The sequence below is a fragment of the Pleurodeles waltl genome, chromosome 11, assembly GCF_031143425.1.
Source record: "Pleurodeles waltl isolate 20211129_DDA chromosome 11, aPleWal1.hap1.20221129, whole genome shotgun sequence".
NCBI classification, from domain to species: domain Eukaryota; kingdom Metazoa; phylum Chordata; class Amphibia; order Caudata; family Salamandridae; genus Pleurodeles; species Pleurodeles waltl.
Window position 1 is genome coordinate 34,703,034 of NC_090450.1, and position 27,629 is coordinate 34,730,662.

At 45.6% G+C, this 27,629-nt stretch overlaps 1 protein-coding gene across 1 annotated transcript in view; it reads left to right on the forward strand.

Annotated features, from left to right (window-relative positions):
• Positions 1–374: 374 nt before the first annotated feature.
• Positions 375–27,629, forward strand: part of ABCF3 (ATP binding cassette subfamily F member 3) — a 209,653-nt gene continuing 182,398 nt past the window's right edge. Inside the window, exons 1-4 of the mRNA XM_069212945.1 lie at positions 375–560; positions 15,790–15,937; positions 16,371–16,450; positions 25,080–25,132. Of these exons, the coding sequence (XP_069069046.1) occupies positions 488–560; positions 15,790–15,937; positions 16,371–16,450; positions 25,080–25,132 (354 nt within the window). The 5' untranslated portion in view covers positions 375–487. The remainder of the gene's footprint in view (positions 561–15,789; positions 15,938–16,370; positions 16,451–25,079; positions 25,133–27,629) is intronic.

The following is a 27,629-nucleotide window of genomic DNA, read 5'->3' on the forward strand; positions in this document are numbered from 1 at the left end:
GAAAACGAATGCAGTTTTCTTCATATTCGCCCTATTAAAGCGATTTTCGGCTCCACGTTCAATCTCCGATTCATTTTGTTTAAAAACTTAAATAGTCTAAAATATTCACAATAGTAATGAGTTAGTTCATTAAAACGGTCCTTGACCTCCAAAACACACCTTTACAACTACGACCGTTTAACGGTTGGGCTAGCTTCTAGAATTACTCGCCCCCGCACTCCCCTTCTCTACTCCTCGGTAAGGCCGTCCAATAGATTTCTCCGACGTTGCCAGTTTGGCTCGTGCGGCGAAAGATTGTGACGCATGCGTGCTTATTCCAGATAACTAGAGGTAAGGCGCATGCGTCAAAAAGACGTCACGTTCAAGACACGACGCGTGCGCATTGGAAGCTTGTCTGTCAGACACATCGACCTCAGCGGAAGTGCGTCATTAGGCGGCGCCCCTGTGAGCTGCTGGTGACTACGAAGCCGGCTGGAGAGAGGCTGACATGGCGAGTATCGTGGAGATTCTGAGTAATGAGTTTCCCGGGCTGGATTCAGAGGTGTTACAGTACGTTACGGGTAAGGAACGCAGGCAGGTCGTCGCACAGGCTTAAAGGGGGAAATAAGGGAGAAGATTGAGCCATTCGAGCACGAAGAGCGACAGTGTAGGATAGGTCAGACATTAGAGGTAACACATTGTGAAAGATAAGGTGGCAGGCACTGGGGCCTAGTAGGAGGTAGAGAACACAGTCTGTGACAGGTGAGACGACAAGAAGGGTGGGGGGGGACTATGTCACAGGTAGAGGCCAAGTGTAATGATAAACAGTTAAACAGGGGGAAGCAGTCTTCTTCATATGGAGACTGATTCTGTTTGCTATGTCTGCAGTATGGCTTTTGGAGCGTCGAGGCAGTGTATCCCAGATGAGGAGGGGAAGTGTGTGACAAGAATGGAAGATATTTAATTGTTGAAATGGGGAAGGAATGTTTGGCAAAGAAGAGAGGCACTGTGTTTCAAGTTTGGCCTTGGCAGAATATAGCAGGTGAGGAAAGAGGCAGCACATAAGTAAAGGCGTGATAGGCAAGATATGTGTTAACCGTGAGGAGTTTAGTTTCGAGTCGTTGGAGGGCCACCTTATCCTTTCAGTCTTGTAATGTACTTGACGTTAAAAAGGTAACGTTAAAACACAAAGGGACTGCAAATGCCAGGATACCATTGAGTCATTTTCATGACGCACACCTACAAAAGCAGGGCTTAAGATGTGCTTCCCATCACATATGCCTCCCATTAATTCTACTGTCCCCATACATGTCATTATTCACCTATAACTGCTTCAGGCTAAGTGAGACTCCTTATGTCGGGACCATTAAGTCAGCCTGAAGTAATTTTCCATCAATTTTCACGGTTCTTAAGTAGTTGTGTTCGTTGGTTTCAGTCGCTTGCATCTGCGCTTCGATAGACCACCTCCAAGTAGTGAACATTATTCATGCCTATTTTTAGGTAACCTTGATGTACAGACCTAGTGAAATTTATGCTTCATGGGGCTTCACTGTAATACTATGCAGAAGCAAGTGATTAAGCAAATAGGCTTCCTCCTTATCACCTCGTGCTCGGAATAGTTTCGCCACAACTACAGATCACAGGAGAGTGGTGACTAAACAGAAGTGAGGTACGGACTGCTTAGGGGAGAGTGTCAGCGTGCATGTATGTATGAGGCCCAGAGGACTCCAGCAGCACCAAAAGGAGACTGTGCCATAACAGCTGCAGAGGTGGCAGAAGTGTTCTCTGGAGCCTTGGGGATGAGCCGTGGGAGAGCTTTTTAGATAAGGTTTTGTAGTCTGTTATATCCAGGTCACCAGTGCAACCAGAATACAAACCGTTTTTTTTGTGGAAGATGTGCATACATTTGTGTGATACCATTAACAATATTTACGCGGTTGTACAGTCAGGTGTACGATTGCTTCTTGACCGTAGCACACGTTTAGCTATTACGGTGACAGCTAAAAGAGTGCAGATTCTGTGAGGCTACTAATTGCAAGTTTCAGAGCCAGTGGGGTGGTTCTTTGTACATGGAGACAAAGTACTAGCGTGCAAGAAATCGCCTATCTTGTGGCCTATCCTCTGGACTGTGCAATGCAAGACCATTCCCTTCCACCAGAGTTCAGCTTTCTTCCTTGTACTGTTTTGTGCTTATATACTCTGATCTTCCATCAAAACTCTATTGCCAACAGATATTATTATGAGCATGCAGTGACCTCTAAAAAACCTAATCTGGCGATGAATTACAAAAAAAAGCTATAATCAGTTTTAGGGGGAAGATAGCAAAGCATTCTTACAAGTAAATGGGGATGCAATTGCTAATGTGTGGGGGCACTTTGGCCATTGACGTCACTAAGCAGGAGCATGTTCTGCTTTAGCCTGAATATGGGAAAGGCCATAGGTCACTCTTGCAAGTCTCAGAGAATATGTATTTAACAGGAATGGACATGTTCAGTTGTTGCTGCAACATCCTTTAATTCATTTGCTCAGACAGCTTTCTCTGTAAGTCCTGACTTTGAGTATATGGAGTATCTTTTTCTAAGATACATTTTTTTTTCTCCAGTTATTTCTAAGAGCAATGTGAAGTCGCCAATGAATGCTTTAGAGCAGTGGTTCCCAACGTTTTGTCTTCTGTGGAACCTCACTTTACCATTACTGGAACCCAGGAACCCCCAATGAATCATTATTGGAATCTGGGGACCCCTTCTGAGCCATTACTGGAATAAGGGGACATAGTCCTTAACATTGTTAATGATTTGAACCACAAAACAACACACACAAATACAGAAACTACCATTCCATCAAATACATACATAAATAATAAAACATTTAATTTGCAAGCTTATAAAATAAAAATTTGAATGGCAAGGTTGGTGTAGGAAGCTGGCTCATTATATGGTATAACTAAATGGGGTATACCATGCAGAGTACAGGGGTTCCCTTACCAGTGGACAGGGGCTTGCTCTTGCAATCCCAAGGTTCTCTTTTAGAAGGTAGTGTGGTCGAGCAGCCTTAGGCTTATCAGAAATGAGTGTTAGATATTTATCGTGGGCACACAGTCAGTAAATAAGGCACACAAGTCAAGAAGGAGATCTATACCAGTGTTACAAAATAGCAAGTACCTTTAAATATCTTTAGTCACCAGAATCAATTTGATCAGGTAAGAAGTTTTTGCAATAGAAATTTCACAGGTTTGAAAAGTCGACTGTAGGAAGTTGGCTCTGTATGCACTATTTCAAAGTAAGGAATAGTATGCACAGAGTCCAAGAGTTCCCCTTAGAGGTAAGATAGTGGCAAAAAGAGATCATTCTAATGCTCTATTTTGTTGTAGTGTGGTCGAGCAGTAGGCTTATCAAAGGAGTAGTGTTAAGCATTTGTTGTACACACACACATGCAATAAATGAGGGACACACACTCGGAGACAATTCCAGGCCAATAGGTTTTTGTATAGAAAAATATATTTCCTTAGTTTATTTTAAGAACCACAGATTCAAGATTTACATGTAATACTTCAAATGAAAGGTATTGCAGGTAGGTACTTTAGGAACTTTGAATTAGCAAAATAGCATATACAGTTTTCACATAAATGACATATAGCTATTTTAAAACTAGACACAGTGCAATTTTCAACAGTTCCTGGGGGGAGTAAGAGTTTTAGTTTTTGCAGGTAAGTAAACCACCTACGGGGTTCAAGTTTGGGTCCAAGGTAGCCCACCGTTGGGGGTTCAAAGTAACCCCAAAGTTACCACACCAGCAGCTCAGGGCCGGTCAGGTGCAGAGGTCAAAGTGGTGCCCAAAACGCATAGGCTTCAATGGAGAAGGCGGTGCCCCGGTTCCAGTCTGCCAGCAGGTAAGTACCCACGTCTTCGGAGGGCAGACCAGGGGGGTTTTGTAGGGCACCAGGGGGGGACACAAGTCCACACAGAAAGTACACCCTCAGCAGCACGGGGGCGGCCGGGTACAGTGTGCAAACAAGCGTCGGGTTTGTAATAGAAATCAATGGGAGACCAAGGGGTCTCTTCAGCGATGCAAGCAGAAAAGGGGGGGGGGGGCTCCTTGGGGTAGCCACCACCTGGGCAAGGGAGAGGGCCACCTGGGGGTCGCTCCTGCACTGGAGGTCGGATCCTTCAGGTCCTGGGGGCTGCGGATGCAGCGCCTTTACCAGGTGTCAGGTCTTTGAAGCTGGCTGTCGTGGTCAGGGGGAGCCTCGGGATTCCCTCTGCAGGCGTCGCTGTGGGGGCTCAGGGGGGTCAACTCTGGCTACTCACGGTCTTGCAGTCGCCGGGGAGTCCTCCCTGAAGTGATTGTTCTCCGCAAGTCGAGCCTGGGGCGTCGGGTGCGAGTGCGAAGTCTTGCGCTTCCGGCGGGAAACGCGTGGTGTTTCAAAGTTGCTTCTTTGTTGCAAAGTTGCAGTCTTTGGTGAACAGTGCCGCTGTCCTCGGGAGTTCTTGGTCCTTCTAGTTGCAGAGCAGTCCTCTGAGGCTTCAGAGGTCGCTGGTCCCTGTGGAAAGCGTCGCTGGAGAAGTGTCTTTAGAAGTGGGGAGACAGGCCGGTAGAGCTGGGGCCAAAGCAGTTGGTGTCTCCATCATCTCTGCAGGGTTTTTCAGCTCAGCAGTCCTCTTCTTCTTAGGTTGCAGGAATCTGCGTTCCTTGGTTCTGGGGAGCCCCTAAATAATGAATGTAGGGGTGTGTTTAGGTCTGGGGGGTTAGCAGCCAATGGCTACTAGACCTGAGGGTGGCTACACCCTCTTTGTGCCTCCTCCCTGAGGGGAGGGGGGCACATCCCTAATCCTATTGGGGAATCCTCCATCTGCAAGATGGAGGATTTCTAAAAGTTAGTCATCTCAGCTCAGGACACCTTGGGGCTGTCCTGACTGGCCAGTGACTCCTCCTTGTCTTTCTCATTATCTCCTCCGGCCTTGCCGCCAAAAGTGGGGCCGTGGCCGGAGGGGGCGGGCAACTCCACTAGCTGGAGTGCCCTGGGGTGCTGTAACAAAGGGGGTGAGCCCTTTGAGGCTCACCGCCAGGTGTTACAGTTCCTGCAGGGAGAGGTGATAAGCATCTCTACCCAGTACAGGCTTTGTTACTAGCCACAGAGTGACAAAGGCACTCTCCCCATGTGGCCAGCAACATGTCTGGTAGGCTGCTTAAACCAGTCAGCCTACACGGGTAGTCGGTTAAGGTTTTAGGGGGCACCTCTAAGGTGCCCTCTGGGGTGTATGTTACAATAAAATGTACACTGGCATCAGTGTGCATTTATTGTGCTGAGAAGTTTGATACCAAACTTCACAGTTTTCAGTGTAGCCATTATGGTGCTGTGGAGTTCGTGCATGACAGGCTCCCAGACCTTATACTCTTATGGCTACCCTGCACTTACAATGTCTAAGGTTTTGCTTAGACACTGTAGGGCATAGTGCTCATGCACTTATGCCCTCACCTATGGTATAGTGCACCCTGCCTTAGGGCTGTAAGGCCTGCTAGAGGGGTGACTTATCTATACTTCATAGGCAGTGTGAGGTTGGCATGGCACCCTGAGGGGAGTGCCATGTCGACTTAGTCGTTTTATCCCCACTAGCCCACACAAGCTGGCAAGCAGTGTGTCTGTGCTGTTAGGGGTCCCCAGGGTGGCATAAGACATGCTGCAGCCCTTAGAGACCTTCCCTGGCATCAGGGCTCCTTGGTATCAGGGGTACCAGTTAAAAGGGACTTACCTGGATGCCAGGGTGTGCCAATTGTGGAAACAAAAGTACAGGTTAGGGAAAGAACACTGGTGCTGGGGCCTGGTTAGCAGGCCTCAGCACACTTTCAAATCAAAACTTAGCATCAGCAAAGGCAAAAAGTCAGGGGGTACCATGCCAAGGAGGCATTTCCTTACATCGACTCATTGCAGTTTTCTGAAGCTGTAATGTTACTCTAGGGAGAGAAAACCTATAGATTAAATAGGTACCCTACAGCAACTTACAGGGCCAATGTTCTGGACTTGAGGTTAGTGAGCGGCAGGGTCCTAGGCCTCGGGCGGCACTGGGGCAGCTGGGTGCACTGGTGCAGTTCAAGCGTCTGGCGCCCTGTTTAAGTCAATGGGGATCGGACTGGGCAAAAAGAGGCTGCAGGGGAGGACTGGAAAGCCAGTCTGGGTGAACCACCAAGCAGGTTCAGTTCTTGCAAGGCTCGGGCCCAAGGGACAATGGCGGTCCTCTTCTCCTTGGTCGAGGGCGTCCGGGTGCAGAGGGTTCTTGCACTGCCTGGTTTCCGTCACCAATGGTGGTGGAGAAGCCCACAGAAAGAGGCTGCAGGTGTGAACTTGGGTCTAATCCGGCTGAACCAACAAGTGAGCTCAGGTCTAATGTGCCTCGGGGACATAGGGACACCAGTGGTCGTCTTCTCCTCGGTCGGGGCGTCTGGGTGCAGTGGACCATCAGGTTGCCGTCACTGGAGTCGGTCGCGGTTGAGGGCTGCAGGTGTCAATGTGAAGGTCGAAGTGGGGAAACCCATGATGGACTTCACCTCTGGAGAGGCTGAGAACCACTCTGGCAATGTTGACCCACTTCAGCTCGGGCTGATGGGCACGGGTGCTGTGGTGTTGTTGGGATTTGGCGGTCTGAGACCTCTCTGGTCTTTCTTGGGTGCCTGCAAAGGTGCAGGGAAGCAGCTCCACTACTCCACAAGAGTTCCATGTGCTATTGTGAGGGCTGGCAGTCTTCCTGGGCTTTTGGAAGTTTCAGCAGTTTGGGGACAAGGAATCTTTCTCGCAATTGTCGACATCAGCAGGCAGGCTGGCAAGGTATGCACGAGTCTACCTCTGTTCTCCAGTTCTTGCCTTTTGCATCTCTGGAGTGTCCTCCTTGTTCAGGATCTGATTTCCAGGTGCCAGAGACTCATCTAAATACTGGATTTAGGGGAGTGAAGGGTAGTAGCCAGTGGGCTACCTAACCCTTGGTGTCACAATGCCTCCTAAATGACCACTTCCTTAGTGAAGTGGGTATAACCCTGTCCGAGTTCCTAGTTCTGCCATCACCAAGATGGCAGACATTCAAAAGTTGTGTTCACATCAGGCAGCTGTCCTTGGGGAGGTGGGGGGACATAACCTGTGAGGTAGGCTGGACTTTATACTGAAACTGCCCTTCTGTTTCATTTACCATTTTGGTGAATTTAACTCTTGTGTGCTACTGCTTATCTTCTTGCCAATGCATTTTCGGTTGTGCAACTTTGCCACACATATGTCTTTACCATGCAGATAAGTAGAAATAAAGTAGGTTCAACTTCTTTCTATGCATGTGTGTGTTTTTCTTTTTTGAAGGGAGACAACTCACCCCTTCCCTCTTAAAAAATAAAAATTATGCCGGAATCCCCAAACCATCCCTTTAATAATTACCCTTATCAACATATTTCCTTTCCCACCCCATAACTGTATTAATACCCTTACCACCCTATGCCACTACCCATCCCTACACCGTAAAATACCATTACCACCTTATTCCCCCTACCCACCCTATTCCCCTAAAACAATCTTGTAGCCCAATACCATTATGCACACCTAAAATACCCTTACCACCCTATTCCCCTACCCATCCCTAAAACCTAAAAATACCCTAACCCCTCCACAATACCCAGACCACCCAATTCCCCACATACTTATAAACCCTAAAACACCCTTGCAACCCAAAACCTTTAATTCACCCCTAAAAATGCCCTTGGCACCCTATACCTATAAACCCACACTCAACTTACCAAACCTCACCCCCCACCCCCCTCCCAACACAAACCCCTTACCTATACCTTGTGTGGTAAAAACACCAAAAATTGCATGCGTAGTAAAAACATAGTTGTAAAGGGGTTTTCGTCGCATTTTCATGCTTTTGACCATTGTGTTCCTTTAAGCATTTGAAAAGATAGAAGTCAAACTGATAGTCTTTCTTCTTAATGCTTCAACTCAAAGCTGAGAAACTGGTTACAACAGATGGTCGAAAACTCTCTCTTGGCTAATGCCATTACCTCTGTGGTTCCCCAAGACTCCCTCCTTAAGTCCTCTACAGCTTAGCCTGCATATAAATTCAATATCAAAACACATGGAAACATCAATAATGATGGTGAGGAGTGCTATCAATAATACTACTGCATCATCCAGAATACTTCGTCCCCTTTGAACTTCTAATCTGCAGCAAGTCTGTATATGAATTGTTTCCCAGTCTGCAACTTCTGCAACAAGCTACCTGCTGCTGTAAATCTTTTTACAAAAGTACAGTAAATCAGGCAAATGTATCTAACAGAAAATTCCCCCATTTGTGAAATGTAAAGGATCCTCATCAGTGGTGCAAGTTTGGTTAATCAAATTTCATAATGGCATTGCACTTTGCAATGAAAATGTAGTACCCATACCACCTTACTGAGGTAACACATAAGGTACAGCCGTTACTAGTATAGGGAAAATGCTAATCATTTAAAGGTGCCCCTCCCCCTTTGTTCTCTGTTTCTGCTTAGTTAAAATTGATTCATCTTCTCCCTAAGTACTGTTTATCAGTATTTCTCTGGAGCCACCTAATAGTCACCTTCAAATCTTTTTTTCTTCTTGTAAGGTAAGCAGTAGATGCCCTTCTTGGGTCATTTTTAACTACTTCAATACTGCCCACAAAATATATTCTGAATAATGACTTTGTTGTGTTTTCATGCCTTTGAATTGACTATTATGGGATAGCAGCATGCTTAAAATGAATACATATAAGACGTAATACACCATTTGCCCTTTGGATTGTTTAATGTTTGCTCCCCTATGACCATGCAGCTGTTTTTGTCTTGTTATGGCTGACTCAAAATTTTGAAACAGTAAATAATAATCATTCTCACTCCTCTGAGTGCTTCTTCCTATTTATGGAAGGTTGGAAAACATGTTTTTTTCTTTCTTAGCGTGCTTCTCTGCCTTGGTAAGCTTGAAGGTAAAGAATCAGTGCTAGCCCAAGTTACATAGATGCTGTCTTCCTAGTTTGGGGAAAATCTTTTTCTACCACTGAGCATTCTTTACTTGATCCTAGCTGTGCACTACTGGGAACTAGCCATCTCACTGTCTAGTCTGAGAAATCAATTGTCCCCAGATGTGACCAACACTATCTTCCAAGACCTTTTCTGAATGTTATTTTGTTGGATCCTGTGTCTCTCATCTCTTTATTATGACTGCTAATTGTGTATGTTTGTAGGAAGCTGTGTTCTGTTTGAAGTATTCCTCCCCCCCCCCACACACACACACACAATTTGTGCCTAGTTTGTGATGCAACCTTGACTAAAGTGCCCTGGATTTCTGCTAACCAGGTCCCCAGTGTCAGTGTTCCTTTACCAAAACAAGACACCTGGTCACTTGATCCCAAGTGGCCAAGCCCTGTAGCACCTTTTGTAAGTCCCTAGTAAGTGGTACCTCTGGTGCTTAGGTACTGCAGAGGGTCCCTAAGAGCTGTAGCACAGATTGTGCCACTTGAAGGGACCCAGCACTAACCTCAGGCAGCCTGCATTTGCAGGCTGCCTGATAAGGTGCTCCCAAAAGTGAAAACACAACATGGCACACAGCCTGCGTAACATGTCCCCTAAACACTGCATATATTTGTGAGTCACCCCTACAGCAGGCTTCAGAGCCCTAATGCAAGGTGCATTATATTAAATGTGTGGACCTAGCTGCAAGAGCATATATGCCCCTGCTATGTCTTTTTCAATTCTTAGACATAGTAAGTAAACAGGGAAGCCATTTGAAATACATGTGCTGGGCACTGGTCAATACGAGTTCCCTCGGCTACATGAAGGCTTGACTGAAAATATGAATGTTTGGTATCAAACATCTTGTATTAATAAACCCTCACTGATTTCAGTGATGGGTTTATTATTACATGCACCCTGAGGTGCCCACCGAAAACCGAGCAACTGCTGGTGGGCTCACTGACTGGTTCTAGCCAGCCTGCCACCAACAGACGAGATTCTGACCCCCAAGGATGGGAGCCTTTGCTCTCTGGGGGTCAAAAACAAAGCCTGCTTTGGTAGGTGTATAACACTTGCAAATCTTCATCCCAAGGCAGGAGGCTTCAATGAAGCCCACGGCTTTTGGTATGCATATCTGGCATTCCTCAGAGGAAGATGTTGACCCTGCCCCGTTTTTTTTTTTTTTCCCTCTTCTCCCCCCACCCCTGGGCCCCAGGGCCTATCTGGCCAGGCAGGAAAATTATCTATGCAGGAGGCATGTTGCCCTTCAAGGCTGGACACATCCCTAGGATGACCAGTCTGAAATGAACACAGCCGTGGGAATTCTGACATCTTGTGTGTGGTGGAATTAGGAATTCTGGGACAGGATGATTCCTACTCCCCAAAGGAAGTGGTCATCTAGGGGGTGTAGTGGCACCATAGGTAAGTACTCATTGGCTGCTACCATTCACTCCCCTTCAAGCCCCCTAAATTGAATATTAAGGGATCCCCTGATACCAGAAAAACAGATCTTCGCTGGACACAAAAAGAGTGGACAAGAAGCTTGCTGAACCCGGGAACCGAGGCGCGAGACGGACTCAGCGCCAACCCTGCCTGCGGCACCCAACCCTTGAGGAGAAACTGACATGTCCTGCCACTGCTGCCTCCAAGAAACTGGGAGAGCTGTCTGTGCTTCGCAAATCGCCACGAAGAACTCCCTTGGAGCAGAAGAACTGCCTCTCTGCATCTGAAGACAACCAAAACAAGAGCTGCGAGGACCGGGACTGCCAAAAAAGCACACTGGACAGCACCACTGCACCCGAGCCGCCTAGCCCGAGCTGAGATGTGCCAGCTTGGTACCGAGGCCCTCCAGAGACGAAGGCCACCCTGAGCTTGCCCTCTGGACTTCCAGATGGGGTCTTCAGCCTCTTTCTGCAGATGTCCCCTTAACTGCGACCGCCTCTGGTGATGTAGACCCAATGGTCCACTGCACCTCAACACCCAGATTTGAGGTGAACAAGAGCACTGATGTCCCTAGGTCCCCAAGCAACGCAAGAACTGAACCCTCTCTGTGGTTCACTCGGTCTGGACTCTGTCTACCCCTACAGTAACTTTGTGACCGGACCGATCCACCATAGACTTACATGGGGCACCCGATGCTGAACTGCACCCGGCCGCCCCCGACCAACCCGAGTTGACCTGCTGGTGTTGCCTTGGACATTGCCCCATACTTACCTTAAGTCCAGGAGATTGGTCCCATAAGTTGCTGTACTATACCTGTATGCTGTGCTTGTTCTTCCTCTATAGGATAACATTAACACATCTGAAAAATGCACTAAGTGGTAACTTTTGCAAGCTCAAAACGTTCCTATTTCAAAATGTTCTCACCTGATTCCGTTGAAGTTGGTATCTAAATTTATATGAAAGTGTGAAAATAACTTACTTACCTGTGACTGTGGTTCTCTAGTATTGGTATCTTTCATAGATTCACATGCTTGAATCATTCCCCGTCATCGAAGTGGGAGTTCCACGGTACATAGAAAGCAGTAGATCCAATTTTTAACATTGAAGTCCATGGAAAAATACATTCACTTTAATAGCTTATTAGTGTAATTAGAAAAGACCCAAAGTCCAGCCAATCAGGCGAGACCACCCTTTAGAACCCTCAGCACAGAGGCTCCAGTCTCTCAGATTTTCTACCACACGTTGTGTATAAGGGAGGCTCCCTCAGCTCAGTTTACCTTTTCCTGACAGGAAATATTTTGAATATTGTTTTTCTACATCGACAGCTGTGATTTCTACAACATGCCTACAGCCAAGAAAGGTTTATTTCGGCCCTGCAACACCTGTGGGAAGCTAAGGCATCACTGTAAGGACCCTCACAAGGAGTGCATGTACTGTCTTCATCCAGAGCACAAGGTGAAAGACTGTAAAATTTGTAGAACCTTTCCTCATAAAACTTTGAGAGACAGAGGCTAGGCTCCTGCTTTGGCTTCAAAAGCGTAAAACCAGAGAGTATCTCTCAGATGATGATGATGATAGTGACACCCCTGTGTCCTCAAGAAAGAGGAAAAGATATGTGGAGAGTTTTTCTCCAAAAAGAAGTAAGGCAGCCAAAAAAACGTGCACTCTCTGAAGGAAAAAGCGCAGTAACTTCCTTCTACTTTAAAGAAACAAGGTGAGAAAGTTCATTCTGAACCTTACACTCCGGCTGCCACTTCAATAAAGCTTGAGAAACCATCTAGCTCTTTGCCACCGTCAACGTCAAAAATCTCAGTCTCGTCAACGAGGCCGTCAACAGGTTTCGTACCATCTGCTACCACAGTGATGGCAACGTTCACAGCTTCACCGTCGCCCATGATAACGTAGTCGCCGCTGTCATTGACGACAGTAACATTGGTGAGCATGAGGTATGGGTCATCTTTACTGACCCAGGGTATAAAGATGTTGAAGAAATCAACATCATCGACAGGTAAGAAATCAAAGTCTACTACATCGTCGACGCGCATACTGTCGAAGGCTCAGTCAACATCGGCATGTTAACCACAAATTATGGCTCCGTCGACGACAACCCCGTCGACACCGGCTCTATCGACGACAACTCCAAAAGCGACCATTCCGTCGACGACAGCTCTGACGAGGAGGGTACCATCGACAAGCACACTGTTGACATCTCATTTTTTTATCACCACAGATGCACCATCGATGACAGTGAATTCAGGAGCATCTTCCTTTTTGCCCTTAAGACTAATAGAAAATAAACGTAAATCCACTCAAGTGGCATTGCTACCTTCACATACCTCATCCAGTAAAGTGTCACCCGTACCTCCAGAACATCTTCTTGATGAGGATGAAGAGGAGTATGGAGAGGACTACTCAGACAATGGTTTGTTTCCGGGGGCACGTAGCCTTCAGACCTACAAATTAAATGCCAGGAGGAGGAAGAGTATATATTCAGCAGTCGGGAAGAGTATATATTCAGCAATCGTTTAAAGATCAACCACACGCCCAAGGACAACAGCGCGAGCCAACAGTGCAGATGCCAGTGTCCCTAATTGCCAATTTGCAGCACACGATGCACGATTATTATAGTAGATTCCCGCCACCAGCATCAACGACTCCACTGCAGCATCCACAAATACCGCTGAGTCCTGCTCCCAGAGACCGATCCTCAGACTTTCAAGTACCTACAGCACCGTCACCACCTCCATTTCCCCTACCCGAAAATGAGCCACCTTCTTCGGAAGACGATCAGGAAGATAGAGAGATACAGGACACTGCCTCACTCCCCACTGAATGGGATGACTACCAGATGCAAACACCATCCCCCTCTACACCACCACCAGTAGAATCTCCACCACAGGATATTGGGGGTTTCCATAGTGTAACGGAAAGAGCAGCTAAAAGGTTCCAGCTACCCATTGTAACTAAACAGTCGGATTGCTTCCTTTATGCCTTTAAGGAAGACACCAGGAAGTCAGTTTGTACGATCCGGATTGTAGACTTCATCTGGGAAGAGGGCCTTAAAGTAATGCAGACCCCATCTTCAATTCCAGCTGTACTTCCTAGGCTGGACAAAAAATGCAAAGCACTGGAAAATTCACCAGCCTGTTTAATTGGTCAACCTAAACCTGACACCATAATATCTCAGGGTGCCTAGCACAGGTCCAGAAATCCATCCTCTCCGCTTTCCACTCCCCCGAATAAGGAAGGAAGGTGCTTAGATATGATGGGGGGGGGGGGGGGGGGAGAAAGTTCTCCACAATGGTGGCTACGACAGTCAGGGCAGCAAACTCCTTGTCGATTCTTTGCATATACTACCGACAGATGTGGTCGGACATCTCCCAATACATCGATCTCCCTCCGAGGATGCTAGAGCTGAAGCTCGGAAGATATTTCAAGAGGGAGAAAAGATCTATGCTGAGATCATAGACTGTGCAATGGATGGGTCATCCACAGGTTTCCGCCAGCTAGCCGGAGCGGCAGTACTAAAACAGCGGTGGCTAAACGCGTGGTTCAATCAATAAATACGGCCACATACAAAGCTAGATCGTTGGTACTCTACAATTCAAAAGGCAGCCCTATCGAGGGGCAAGAGGAAGAGGACTGTACTCTTACAGAGACATCCTATACCAGTATTGTCAGTACCAACCTTACAAGGGCCAGTTTCGTTCAGCCACCAATCAACAACAGCAACAACCCTATTGGCAACCACCACCTGCAGCCTACAGACATATTACAAGAGGAAAGTCTACTTATAGAGGCAAGGACACAGCCAGAAAGCACTGACCTCAACCAAGTGCCTGTCTCCAACTCCTATTCCAACATTCAGGTAGGGGGCAGAAATTCCAGCTTCTCCCACCAGTGGTCCCAGATCCCCTCAGACCGATGGGTCCTCGATATTATCACCAAAGAGCATACCCTGGAATTTCAGTAACCTCCTCCAGAGGTACCACCACGAGGATCCACAGCTGCCCACTTAAAAGCTCCTCTCAGAACAACCTCACATTCTGTTGAAACCAATACCGGACTTGCGAACGGTTGATCGGGACCAGATCCATCATATGAACCCGACTTCTCTTCGGTTATCGGCCTGGCTCCTGAAATTCAATGAATTTGCTGACCTACATATTGCACCGGACTGTTGTGAAGTGCTTGCTAATGCCAGAGCCCAGGCTATAAATAAAACATACAAACTCAAATGGAAAAGATTCTGTATATGGTGTAAAGATTCAGGTATTTACCCTCTGACATCTTCTCCAGAACAGATACTTCTGTATCTTCTTCAATTAGCAAAATCAGGTCTCTCTCACTCATCTATCATGGTTCACCTGGCAGCCATTTCTTGATTCCGCCGTACTCCTACTTCACCATCTTTATGGTCCTCCATAGTAAAACAATTCCTAAAGGGATTATTCAGGTTGTTTCCTCCAATTAAACTCCCTCCTCTTCCGTGGCACTAAAAATTTGTACTTTCGCAAATGATGAAACATCCATTTCAACCTATTCACAGAGCAGAATTGAAATATGATTCCTGGAAGACGACCTGGAATGATTCAAGCATGTGAATCTATGAAAGATACCCCAATATTGGAGAAGTATTATTTTTAGAAATTGGTGTTGGATTTCTTTGAGTGTATGCCTCACTTACTGCCTATGTGTGTGCCTTGCATGCTCAGCACTACCCTCTGATGTGCCTAACTGCTCACCCACACTACCAAAAAAGCGAGGATTTGGGTTGCCATTTATGCCTCTGTTATACCTGGACTCTTTGAACAATGTACTTCTTTTTTTTTTTTTTTTTTTGTCCACTATATAAAGAGCCAGCTTCCTCCAATTGTGTTTTTATGTTTATTATTTATTATGCAATCTAAAATGAATGCCTTCTTTACAGGATATCTTCTCATTCATGTAATGCTCAACTCTGACTAGAGTGGAGGGGTTTGTTTACACTGTTTAAAAACTTAAATAAAATTAAGCTTTACCAAAAAGTGAGTGTGTGTAAATAGTGGCGCAGGCTGCCCTTTCCCTCTTCATTAATAACGTTGGTTCCCATAACCCTTGTCCTCTTCATTTTTAACAATAAGGCCGTCCTTGGGTACAAAACACTATTCATGTTTTTCACCTAAAATGTTTTCAAGAAGGCCACTGATGTCAAATAATGGTTCAGAAGAACCTTTCAGGCTCCTCTCCTCATTTCCCCGGGAACACCTGTCGAGATCTAGTAATTTTATATTCTAAATTGAGCACAGCTCCCTTGTGGGTTCGACTGGAGGATTTTCATGACATCTTTGTTCTTCCCTTTGTGTTCACATTTGCACCTTCTGTTTTTCTCAGGTATTTTGTCCAGTAGCAGTTCTGACTTTGAGTCTGAGGAAGACTTGTTTGAAGCTGTAGGGGATCTCCTTCAGGATGTTTCCAGAGATGTCAAAGATGATGTGGATATCCGGGACGTCTGCCAGAGGATGTATAATATCTTGTGTCTGTGAGTTTAAGCGTTCAAAACATTCTTTTGCGATACAGATCTGGATCGGTTCCTGGAGTTTGTTCTTTTCTAAACAGGCGTGAGAAGGTGCTGACTGATGGATTTATGATCAATAGAAATATATGCTGCTGCTTGTTAAATCTGATAGACATTTCAGTTCAGTGGGCATTGCAGCAACGCAGATTTACGTCTAGTCTGTGCTTGGTATTCTTGGGAGTATAAGCAATCCTCTAATGCTGTTTCAGTTTGTATGCTCAATTGTGAATGGTAGAATGTTAATATATCTTAGTTGCAAGCTTCCTTCTTATTTGACCCTTAATAAGGAGTTTTGTTTAGAGTGGTATAGAGCCTTGCTTTGACTTCAGAGTGCCGGTCTCCAGCTAAAAAAAACAGTTGTGGGGTTCCCTTTAATTCTAAACATTTATATTTTCAGGGATGGTAAGTCCTGCATGGGACATCAGCAGGTTCTTCTGGATGCTCCTATTCAACTCTCCAAGATTACTGATGGATGTGGTAAGTCTTTTTTCAGGAATTTGTGGTACTAAATGTATTGTTCATGTGATTGTCATTGATGTTTGTGAACACTAAAGGGGCCATTAATCATCTAAAGTGACTGTGTGAAGGCGCCCTTTCCTAACGTATAGTCGTACCCCCCTTTTTAAACTGGAAAAAAAAATCAGAACGTTGCCAGGCGGGTAGTTAAATATTAAGAGGGGTATTACACAAAAAAATGTTCTGGCTCACTATTCAATCTCAGACTATCTCTTTCGCCTTTAATTGATTGTTCTGGTCTATCCGTTAAGAGTCACTGAAAGCTGGGCTGTGCTCCTTTACTTATATTTTACTAAATGCAGTCAGATTTCTTGATTGGGAAATCATTTGTTGCTGTGATCTTTACTCTTTTTGTTTTTTGTTTTTTGGATTTTGTTTCCGTCACAAGGAATTCTAGTACTTTGACTGTTCAGAGTGTTCTTTGTAACGCAAGATATACCAGGACATGACCTACATTACTTGTGTGTCCTGTGTCTTTTCGACAGGCATATTGTTCAGGAGCGCTCAGAATGGCTGGTAAATTCATAAGGAGTGTAGGAAAGTGCCCCTTTTTGACATGGTCACCCCCACTTTTTGCCTGGTATTTGTATGTAATTTTGAACGAAGTGTGCTAGGTCCCTACTAACCAGGCCTCCAGTGCCAGATCTCTTTCATTAAATCTGTGCAGTTGTTTCCCCAATTGGCTTTACGGTCAGCACCCCTTTAAGTCCCTAGTCCCAGGGCCTAGAGTAGTAAAGAGGGTCCTGAGCAGATATGCCCCTGTGAGATATAAGTCGATTTTTGGATATTGCAAGGGAACAAGGAAACAATTTTAAGTGCATGTGCTGGACACTGGTAATTACGAATTCCCTAACTACATGATGGATTCACTGAACCCAGGGATGTTTGGTATCAAACATCTCGTGTTAATAAGCCTACACTGATTCCAGAGTTGGATTTGTTATTACATACACCCAGAGGGCACCTTAGAGGTGCTCCCTGAAAACCTCCCATATACTAGTGTGTTGGCTGACTTGTCCTGACCAGCCTGTCACCACAGAGTACCATCTTACCCCCTGGAAGTGAGAGCCCATGCTCTCTGAGGGCAAAAACAAAGTCTGCTCTGGGAGCGGAGGTGTTACCACCTCCTCAAAGCAGCTTGCCTCTGTGAGTGCAACAAATGGTTAGCACTACACTCTGGTAAGCCTAAACTGCTCTCCCACACTACCACAAAAGACTGCATTTAGTGTTATCATTTGTGCCTCGCTAAAACAATATGGGTTTATCCGGATTCGTTACACAGTTTACCTCATTTTCGTCAGCTATATAAAGAGCCAGCTCCCTACAAGGGATTATTAAGATTCTTTCAGCATTGCATTGGATTTCATCAGTACCATCTGCCCTGTTGGCAGCAATCACATGGTTAATGCAAGAAACCTGAGTTTAATCACAGACCTTTGAGGGATTAAGGCAGCACCTGCATTTGGCCTGAGCAGGGATATTTTATGCTACATTAAAGAGATGAGTGATGAATGTGCCACTACACTCTGCCTGTTAACCTGTAGGGGTTTGAATCATTGACAAAAATATAGCAGCAATGCTCTGAATTTCAAAATACTGTTGCAAGACATGACACCCATAAGGTAATTTGATCTCAGACTTCTGATACAGAAAACATTTCGGTTGTCTAACAAAGAAGAGACTTAGCGAGGACCTAGGTTCCTATTTTTTTTTATTTTATTTTTACACAAGGTGATTCCCAGTGCTCACTAAGAGTCTGAAAAATAAATCTAATGATCATGGAAGCAAAGATTAAGAAAGAGACTCTCCAGATACTGGCACTTATTCAGATGTTTCCACAAATTTAGTGGGGTGCTTGAAAGTGTGCAGTAGAGAGAGAATCTTTTTAAAGTTCACATCCGAATGAGATCGAAAACATGCAGTTCCTCTTTTACATGCTAAAGACATCTACCAGTTTTAAGGTCCTACCATTTGGCCTTGAATGTGCGTTGAGAACCAGGTCAAAATGTGTAAAGGAAGTGAAATCCTCTCTGAAAAGGCAAGTGATGTTTGTCATGGGTGATTAGGTGGTGTAGGTTGACTCCTTCAAGTCTACTAGACAGCCAGATAATCCAGGTGAAACTAACAGCTGTAAAGTCAGTTTGACAAGAGGTAAAGCACAGTTGGTGACAAATAACTCAGGCGCTCTGTACCGAGTAAAGAAGTACCCTCTGGACGGAGTTCATGGCGTTTGGTACTGGGTGGCTCCAAGAAGCCTTTCACTTGTTTAAGTTCACCGCCTAAAGCTGAAGGAACAATCAAGCAGATGCTTACCAGCAAATCATCATAGAAAGTCACAGTGGGTCATTTGTCACTACACTACTGGAAAAATATTCCATGACCCAAGCAAAACAAGGGAATCTTTTTTTTTTTTCCCTTAACAGACTTCAAAATGACACAATACTCAAAAAGACTTTTATTCCAAGCATTAGGAGGCCAGATTCATCGTCCACCAGGCTGCCCACCAGATATTCATGTGTTCAATTGTAAAAAAAATTGCATTTTGAATGGAAGAAATCCATTCACCTAAAATCCATGCCCTCTAACCTCATTTGCATGGCCACCAAGAAGGAATGGCCTTAGACTACATTGTTTACTTTATAAAGTGAGGTGTACAATTCTCTTCCATCTAAGTTTAAGTGTCAGCTTAAGTTAGTTAAGCTTCTTTAGTTTTCTTAACTTTCCCAGTGACTAAGGGCTGTATTCTGTGTTATAACCTTTCAGGTAATCGTAGTGCTCATTTGATCACCAGAAAGTCAATTAATATGTCCTTTCTCAGGAATCTGTCAATGAGATCTGCATAACAGCTATCCAGTGATTAGTGCACGTTAGAAGCAATAATGCTTAGATCCACTTTAATTAACTGAGTGAGCAATGTTTCTTTGTGAAACCATTTTTTTTTTTTAGCTGGCAACTTTTCTTTTGACTGTCCACCTGCTTTCCTCTCTATTGTTTTAGCATTTTCCCTTAGAGCTGTTTAATTCAGTGTTAATGAGCGAGGCTGCCATAATGTAAGGCAACAGTACTCATAATCTTAGTTCTTCGTTATGGAAAGCTTTGCTGATTCATGAACAACTTGCCCACTCCCCAGGAAAGCAGGACAGTGGAGCCAGGTGGACAGTCGTCAGTTAAAACCCATATATCTTATTCAAACTTCAATGTGAATGGCCAGTTGGGAACCAAAGCAACGCTGTCTGTAAATGCGGGGTGAGACAAGGGGTTTAATAGCATAGTGCCATTGTTTCTTTCTGTGAGGCTGTATGTATGTGTATGGTATTTCAATAGTGCGAACCTAGCCAAGACAGCAGAGTGCTGTGTGCGGTCAAAGACAAGCATGAAGTCAACTAATAATATGAGAGGAACTGGGTTGTGCACTGTTCATGCTTTAGAATAAGGGGGTGTTGTCCTGATCCAGGGTGCATAGATGGAAAAGGCTTGTTGTTTTGTGTTTTTTCTTTTTTGCAATCAGTCTGCAGTTGACCTTGCTGCAGTTATGCTGAGAACCACTAGAGGTGGTGAGCTTGTCTGCAAGACAAGCAGATATGTGCTATTTTTGATGGGTTTGTAAAGGATCCAGCTGGTTTTTAAGTTGGCGTGGATCAGCAATGGGTGCCAACAGAGTTCCCCCAGGATGGGCGTGATGTGATCATATTTGTTCAGGCTCTGGATAAGACGTGCTGTGGTGTGTTGGCAGCCCTAAGGGGTGCCAGTGTAGAATCTAGGAGGCCATGAAGTAGGGGATTACCACCATCAAGATGCAACAATATGAGGGCTTGAACATTAGTTATTAAGTCTATTTCTAGAAGGAAAGGTGTTGGTTTCTTAGAAGAGAGAGTTGGTACTAGGCAGTCTCCCTCCCTTTTTTTTTTTTGTGGATTGTGGCTATGGCAAATCCAAGTGACTTGGCTCTTGGTGGAAGTTTGGGTTCGAAGCCCTCGAGGTTCATGTCATTGAGACAGGTTTGCACTGTATCTTGTGTATTCTTGAATAATAACAGAACTTTTTTCTTGATTGGGTTTAGCTTCAGGTAGGTGCTGGACATTTGGCCTGGATGATAAGCAAGCAGTGTCTGAAGCAGAGCAGCATTTCAAATAGAGTTGTGTGCCATTGACACATTGGTAAGTCTTGATGCTCTTCTCTGAGAAGAGCACAAAGCTGCTCCAGTAAAGGGTAGAGATGACAAGAGACGGTGTGCAAATTTATGGGATTACACAGGTGAGTCTTTTGTGATGTAGGTGGTTCCTATTTGAGCAAACTGGTGTTCATTGGAAAGGTTGGAGGAGAACTAGTGAAGGGCATGGTTGAGATTGGAGTAGATTTGTAGATGCTGTTGATGGTGATGTTAGTAGGTGTGAATCCTGATGGGAGTGAGGAGACTGCACACAAACTGTGATCATGAGATTTATCAAAAGCTTCAGATAAACATCTTCGTTGATTGCTAGACTTCTCTGGTCCCCGTTTCAGATGGTACGTTGCCCCATTGTTTGGGAATAAGGGAGACCCACGATACAGAGGATTGGAGCATGCATGGGATTCAGATAGAGAGCTGGAATGGTGTAGTGCCAAGGAGGATAAAGAGAGATTAGGGTTTTAGAATGAAGGGGTTTGATCAAAGACTCAAGGTGGTTCATCTCCCATATTGGTTGGCTTCTAGCATCATTTAAAGCAGGATGAAAGGGGAATATTTTATATTTAGCAGAATGGGCACAATTGAATACTGCAGGAGTGACTGGGACCACCAGTCACACAGATGTCACTAACCTCTCTGCTACCACAAGATGCTGAGTCTTTGCTGACAATCGTGGAAGACTGTAACCGCTCATAGTGACTCTGTTAGACCTGGCATCCTTAGGATGGTCTTACACCAGACCTTTTGCCTTTACTTCCTGTTTTGTTGCTGTATTGTCTTGTTGACCCTAGGACTCAGGGCACTTTCCCACTGCTGATCAGTGCTATAGTGCATGTGCTTCTCCCCTAAAACATGGTAACATTGGTGTTCACCAAACCCAGAGTGACTCCGAGCGGCGTTTTTGCTTTCCTTTGCCACTCCTTACTTCAATAACCCCACTGAGTGGCTTTGCCAGACTCTGCTGCTTGCAACTTTGATCACCCGGAGCGGCCCTGCTGTATCTTTGCTGCTCGCTGCCTCAATCATGCCTGAGCAGCTTTGCCAGACTCTGCCGCTTGTAACTCTCTGATCAACCCAAGCAGCCCACAACTCTTTGATAACCCTGAGCGGCCCTGCTGAATCTTTGCCACTTGTGACATCGATCACCCTTGAGTGGCTTTGCCAAACTCTGCTGCTTGCAACTTTGTTCACCTGGAATGGCTCTACTGAATCTTTGCCGCTCGCTGCTTCAATCACCCCTGAGCGGCTTAGCCAAACTCTGCTGCTTGCAACTTTGTTCACCCTGAGTGGCTCCACTAAACCTTTGCCACTTGGTGCTTCAGTCAACCCAGAGCGGCTTTCCCAAACTCTGCCACTTGCATCTGTGAACACCTGGAGTGGCCTTGCTGAGCCTTTGCCGCTCCTTGCTTCAATCAACCCGAGAGGCCTTGTTCAACTTGGCCATGTGCAGCTTCAATAACCTGGAGCGGCCCTGCTCAATCCGCCCACCGCACCATTCTCCTATGGTCCTCACCTGCTTCCCTGGTGACTGCGCCCGATAATCAACATTCTGCTCCTCAAGAGGAGCGCAACAGGGACAGTAACATAGTCTATATAAATCATCGCACACTCGTGCCAAGGAGTCCCTGGTACCACTTCTTTGATCGCATTATTGTATATCAACTTTGTTTTATTTTGAGTCTGCAAATGTTTAGCCATTTACAAATTGTATCTGTATTGTGCGCTGTAGGAAGCTGGCCTGGTGTGTGGTGGACACCTATGGTGTTATCACCCTATACCAGGTCCAGGTATTCCCTATTAGTGAGTGTAGGCAGTGTCTAGGAAGCCAGGTCTCTCTAGAGGTAGCTGTGAAAGAACAGCCAAGACTATCTACGAGGCATGCAAAGCTTATGCAGTACCACTACAGTCATACAGCACTTACACGCATGAAAGAATCACACAATATTACAAAAATAAAGGTACTTTATTATGGTCACAGAAATACTAAAATACTGTAAAGGCAATACCCCAAATGGAGGTAGGTCAAGACACTATTATATACCCAAAGGCAATCAGAAAATAGCATAGAAAGCAATAGCCACTTGTAACAGCAATAGGTAATAGTGATGGCCCTAGAGGGGCGCCAAACCATATACTAAGAAAGTGGAATGTGAAAGGCAATCCTCCACCCAAGGATGTGGAATAAGGAGAAGGGAGATGGAGGAACTAGGAACCCCAAAAGGTAACTATGGGGTGCACCCCCCTCACCACCAGGAGAAAAGAGGTAAGCCACTGCCCACCATTCTGTAGCTGCAGGACCAGGTTGACGGTGGATGAAGAAAGTCATCAGTGCAGCACCAGGGCAGAAGAAGAGCTCCAGGAGTGATGCAAGTGATGACCCACGTCAGTGGTCGAGATGCAGTGGTTCAGGAAAACTGCCAACAAGCCTTGGTAAATGCAGAAGATGGAAAAGGAGGTTTGCAAGGCTGAGGAGGACCAGGACCGCCCATGGAACTTAACCCAAGGAGGGGAGTCCAGGGTGACCCTCAGCAGCTGGAAGAGTCACCAGAATAGGAGGCAACCCCCTAGCAGCAGTCAAAGGAGTAGCAGCGAGGCCCACTCAGCTCAGCACACACCCAGCTCAGCACACACAAGTGTCTCACATCGCTGGAGCAGCAGACAGGAGGCTCTGCGTTGCAGGAAGAAATTCTGGGGCTACCCGGAGCCTGAAGATCCCTAGGAAGTGGAGCAAACAAGCCTTGGTAGATGCAAAAATCACGTTGCACAGGGGTACTGTCCTGCAAGAAGAGGCAAGGGCTTACAGTCTCCCATGTTGAACAGCCGGTAGATGCAGGATCCACACAGTTCCAGAGGAGAGCAGATCCACGCAGCCCGTTGTCATTGCAGCTGGTGCCTGCAGATGCAGGGGAGTGACTCCTTTATTCCAAGGGAGATTTCTTATTGCTTTTTGTGGAGACTGAAGACTTGCTGCCCTCAGAGGATGCACAGCCGGGGGAAATGTTGCAGTTCCTGGAAGGAGTTGGAGAAAAAATGTTGCAGAGCGAAGTCATTGTTGAAGATGCAGGTTATTGGTTCCTGTAGAGTCCATTTTTGGTTCCAGTGGCCAGAAGACGAAGTAAACTATTCAGCAGAGTTCTGGTGGAATCTTGCACTTTGAATTTGCGGACCCACACAAGAGGGAGGCCCTAAATAGCCCTAAAAGGAGGTTTGGTCACCTGGAAGGTGACCACCTATCAGGAGGGGGCTGTGCCCTCACTTGCTTGATCCGGCCACTCAGATGCTCCCAGGGTTCCCTGCACATCTTGGATTCAGGATGACCGAATCAAGTGGCCACCTGGAGGAGCTCTAGCTGCCACCCTTGGGGTGGTGGTGGAAAGGGGAGTGGTGACTCCCTTTTCCATTGTCCAGTTTCGCACCAGAGCGGGGACTGTGGGTCCCTGGACTGGGGCAAACCGGTTTATGCAAGGAGGGCACCAATGTGCCCCTCAAAGCATACTGGTGGGGGAGAGGGTGTACCCCTCCCAAGCCATGTAACACCTGTTTCCATGGGGAGACGGTGTTGCCTTCCTCTCCCACAGGAAATCCTTTGTTCTATCTTTCTGTGCTTGAGCTGGTCAAGCAGCAGGAGGGCAGAAACTCATCTTGAGGGTGGTAGCAGCGTGGGCTGCTTCCAAAAACCCTAAAAGTCTGATAGGAGCAATACAAGGGGGGGGGGGGTCCCCTAAGGAACCCCTAAAGTGCATGGAATCCTACAACCAATACTGGCAACAGTATTGGGGTATGATTCCGACATGTTTGATACCAAACATGCCCAGGTTCTGAGTTACCATTATGTAGATGGACAAAGGTCAAATGAGTAAAATGGTTTCCCCACACTTAGGAAGTGCAGGAAAAATGAGCTGGAGTTCACAGGGGCACCTCTGCTTATGCAGGGGTGCCCTCACACACAGGTACCTGCACCCTACCCTCTGGGCTAGGAGAGCCTTCCATATGGGTGACTTACAGTGACATGGTGCAGTGACCTGCAGGCTGCAATGGCAGACACATTTTGCATTGGCTCCCATGGGTGGCACATTACGTGCTGAAACCCACGGGGAACTCCTGGTGCCCTGGGTACCCAAGTACCATATACTAGGGACTTACATGGGGGCACCAGAATGCCAATTGTGGGGTGTGCAAGGTCCTAGACAACCAAATTTAGAAGTGTGTGTGTACCAGAGGGTAAGCACAGGCTCATTTATGTTGTGTCATTGACTTGCACTGACTAGGACTGCGGCCCCTATTGGACATGGTACATACCTCTAGAGACACAATTTCTAACTCTCTGGTATTGCAGTTCTTTGGCTTCTAGCACATTTATGCTCTGGTGATGTTGGTCATATGTTCAGTATTGTTTACTAAAGTCCTTTTTTTCTTTTTCAGATCTAGCCATTGAGCCTGTGACTGTTTTATTAATGAAGAAAGATCAAGCTTCGGTAAGAACTTTATAAATGTCCTTAGTGTTATTTTAGGAGTTTGAAGCCAAACCGGTTGGCTTCAGTGTAATCTAACACTCCTGAGGGCCCCACCTGTGTGGAATTTAATTGTTTGACACCGACTGAGTACTGTTAGCTACCCTCACATCACCCTGATTCCCTCTTCTGATCACATTTCCTTAGTATGTATCCTTGCTCAGCATTAGCTATTCATAGGCCTAATACACCCTGTTCTTATTGCTGCTGCTTAGTGAGTGCCCTAGTCATGTGGCTCTCACTGTCTTTTCTGTTCCCAGCACTGTTATCTAATTTCTCTTCCTGTACCGTCTCATGTTCTGTCCTGTGTTCCTGCCCCCTTTCTCTTCCTTTACTTCCCTTCCTGGTGTTTTTATCTGAAATATAGCTTTAAACACTTCACAGTTCTGTTTCTTGTTTGTGGGTTCTCTCCTCCTGCCATTTTTCTCCCATTTCCTCCATTGTATTTCTCATACAATTTCTTGGTGCAGTTGCTACTTTTGGCCTTTCTGTTCCTCTGCAGTGATGCCACTGACTATATTTGTTTGTTTTTATCACTTATTAACTCCATCATTGGCTCAAGAGTATTTTACCCAAAGTATGTACTCTGCTGCGGTTCTCCTTTACTGTTTTCCCCTAAGCCATGTACTGTATTCAGAGGCTCTCTGAGAAGATTGCCGTAATTACACCCTCACAATGATTACAAAGATAAAAGGTGAATCCATAAAACATAAAAGTGCAGAGTTCATTTCCCAGGGAGCAGATGGACTATGTACTGGGAATCTGGGGGAAAAAAAGAGGATTGTAAAGTACATTGTCCATAGGCAGCAATAGTTGCTAAGGTACCTTTAATTGAAGAAAATTGAAACCAGATTTCATCAAATTAAGTATGATAGCAAAGCTTGTTCTTGGCCGGTGGCCAGATGAAAGTTGTCAGAACACCATATATAGGGCTCTTTCATTTGAAGGAGTAGGAAGCTATTGTAAATGGATGTTAAGCTTCTCTTAGAATGTCCATACAGTCATGTGGAAGACTCAAGTGTCCGTATTGGATACGTTCTGGAACCAAGCTGCCAAAGTCGAGGATGGTCAGTTAGGATGTAGCATCAGGCCTCCAAAACTTGAGGAAAAGGTCTGGTCTGCACAGTCATTTCCTGTCGAGTTTTTCTGACGCAGAGAAGGTCTGTGAACCACCAATGACATGGCCAGTCCAGAGCTATTAAAATAATTCTGGCTGTTGAGTAGGACAGGTTGATGATTTCTGCTGAAAGCAGCGGTATTTGGGAGGAGTTTGGGGGTGGATAGTAGAGGAATTTGCTGGACCAGTCGATCCATAGGGCATTCCTCTTTTCCCCGGTAGGTAGAACCTTGAAATCTGTGCCTTTTTTTCCCTTCTTTTTTTAATTTTTTTTTTTTTTTCCTCTGCCGTTGCAATAAGATCACCCAATTAAGGGAAACCACATTTGCAAAATATGTAAATCACTATGTCATTGAGGTCACTCTTGTGGTTGTTATGAATCAAACTGTTTGGGGAGTCTGCCTGAATGGTCTGGGCCCACAGGAGATGGGATGCAGTGATCCTCAAGCCTTTGTCTATTTACCAGTTGCAGATAGTTTGGCCTTCTGGTGACAAAGCCCTGTACCTCGTTCCTCCCTACTTGTTCAGATAGTGTATAGTTGCTGTTTTGTCTGTCTGAATAAGGAGGAAGTCTGCCCTGAAGAATGGAAGGAATAGTCCTCAACTCCATAGATGTATATTGTTTCTTTTTTTTTTTTTTTATAGAGGTCCACATTCCCCGAATTTGAGGGTGATTGATGTGTGCTCTCCAGCCTGTGAGGGAGGCACTGATCACTGTTGTCTGGGTTGGAACATCCTGATGAAAAGGCAATCAGCTGAGTAGGGTCTTCTCATAACACCACTACTTAAAAGAATGTGCTACATTCAATGAGAGTGACCTGACCCTGCTGGTCTTCCAGATCTTCATATAATGGACTCCTTTCAAGTGGGTATTGAGGCCAGAGAGACTCAGGATACCGTGAAGCACATAATGGGCAAAAAGCCCCCTCTGTTGAATGGATGGTTTTCAACAGATTGTGACAGTTCAGAAATATGGATAAGTCTCTCCTCCAAAGGATACACTTTTGCCTTTACAGGATCCAGAACCACTTGGAGATAGTGGAGCAACTGCTCTGGAAATGACAGACATGTTGCTCAAAATGACTGAGAGTAGAGACTGTCACACTGAAATGTTAGCAAACTTGCTAAGAAGTTGATACCTTGATATGCTAGTCATTTAGTCACGGATCAACGAAGATCTTGTGCCTTATTCATGAGATGCCCTGTGCCTTGGACTGGTGTGCACAGCTTGCAACACCTAATACAATATGTTTTTTTTTTTTTTTTTTTTTTGTGGGCAAGTGTGAATGTAGAAACAACAGGAAACAGCCACTCCAAATTAAGTTATAATGCCAATTAATTGAT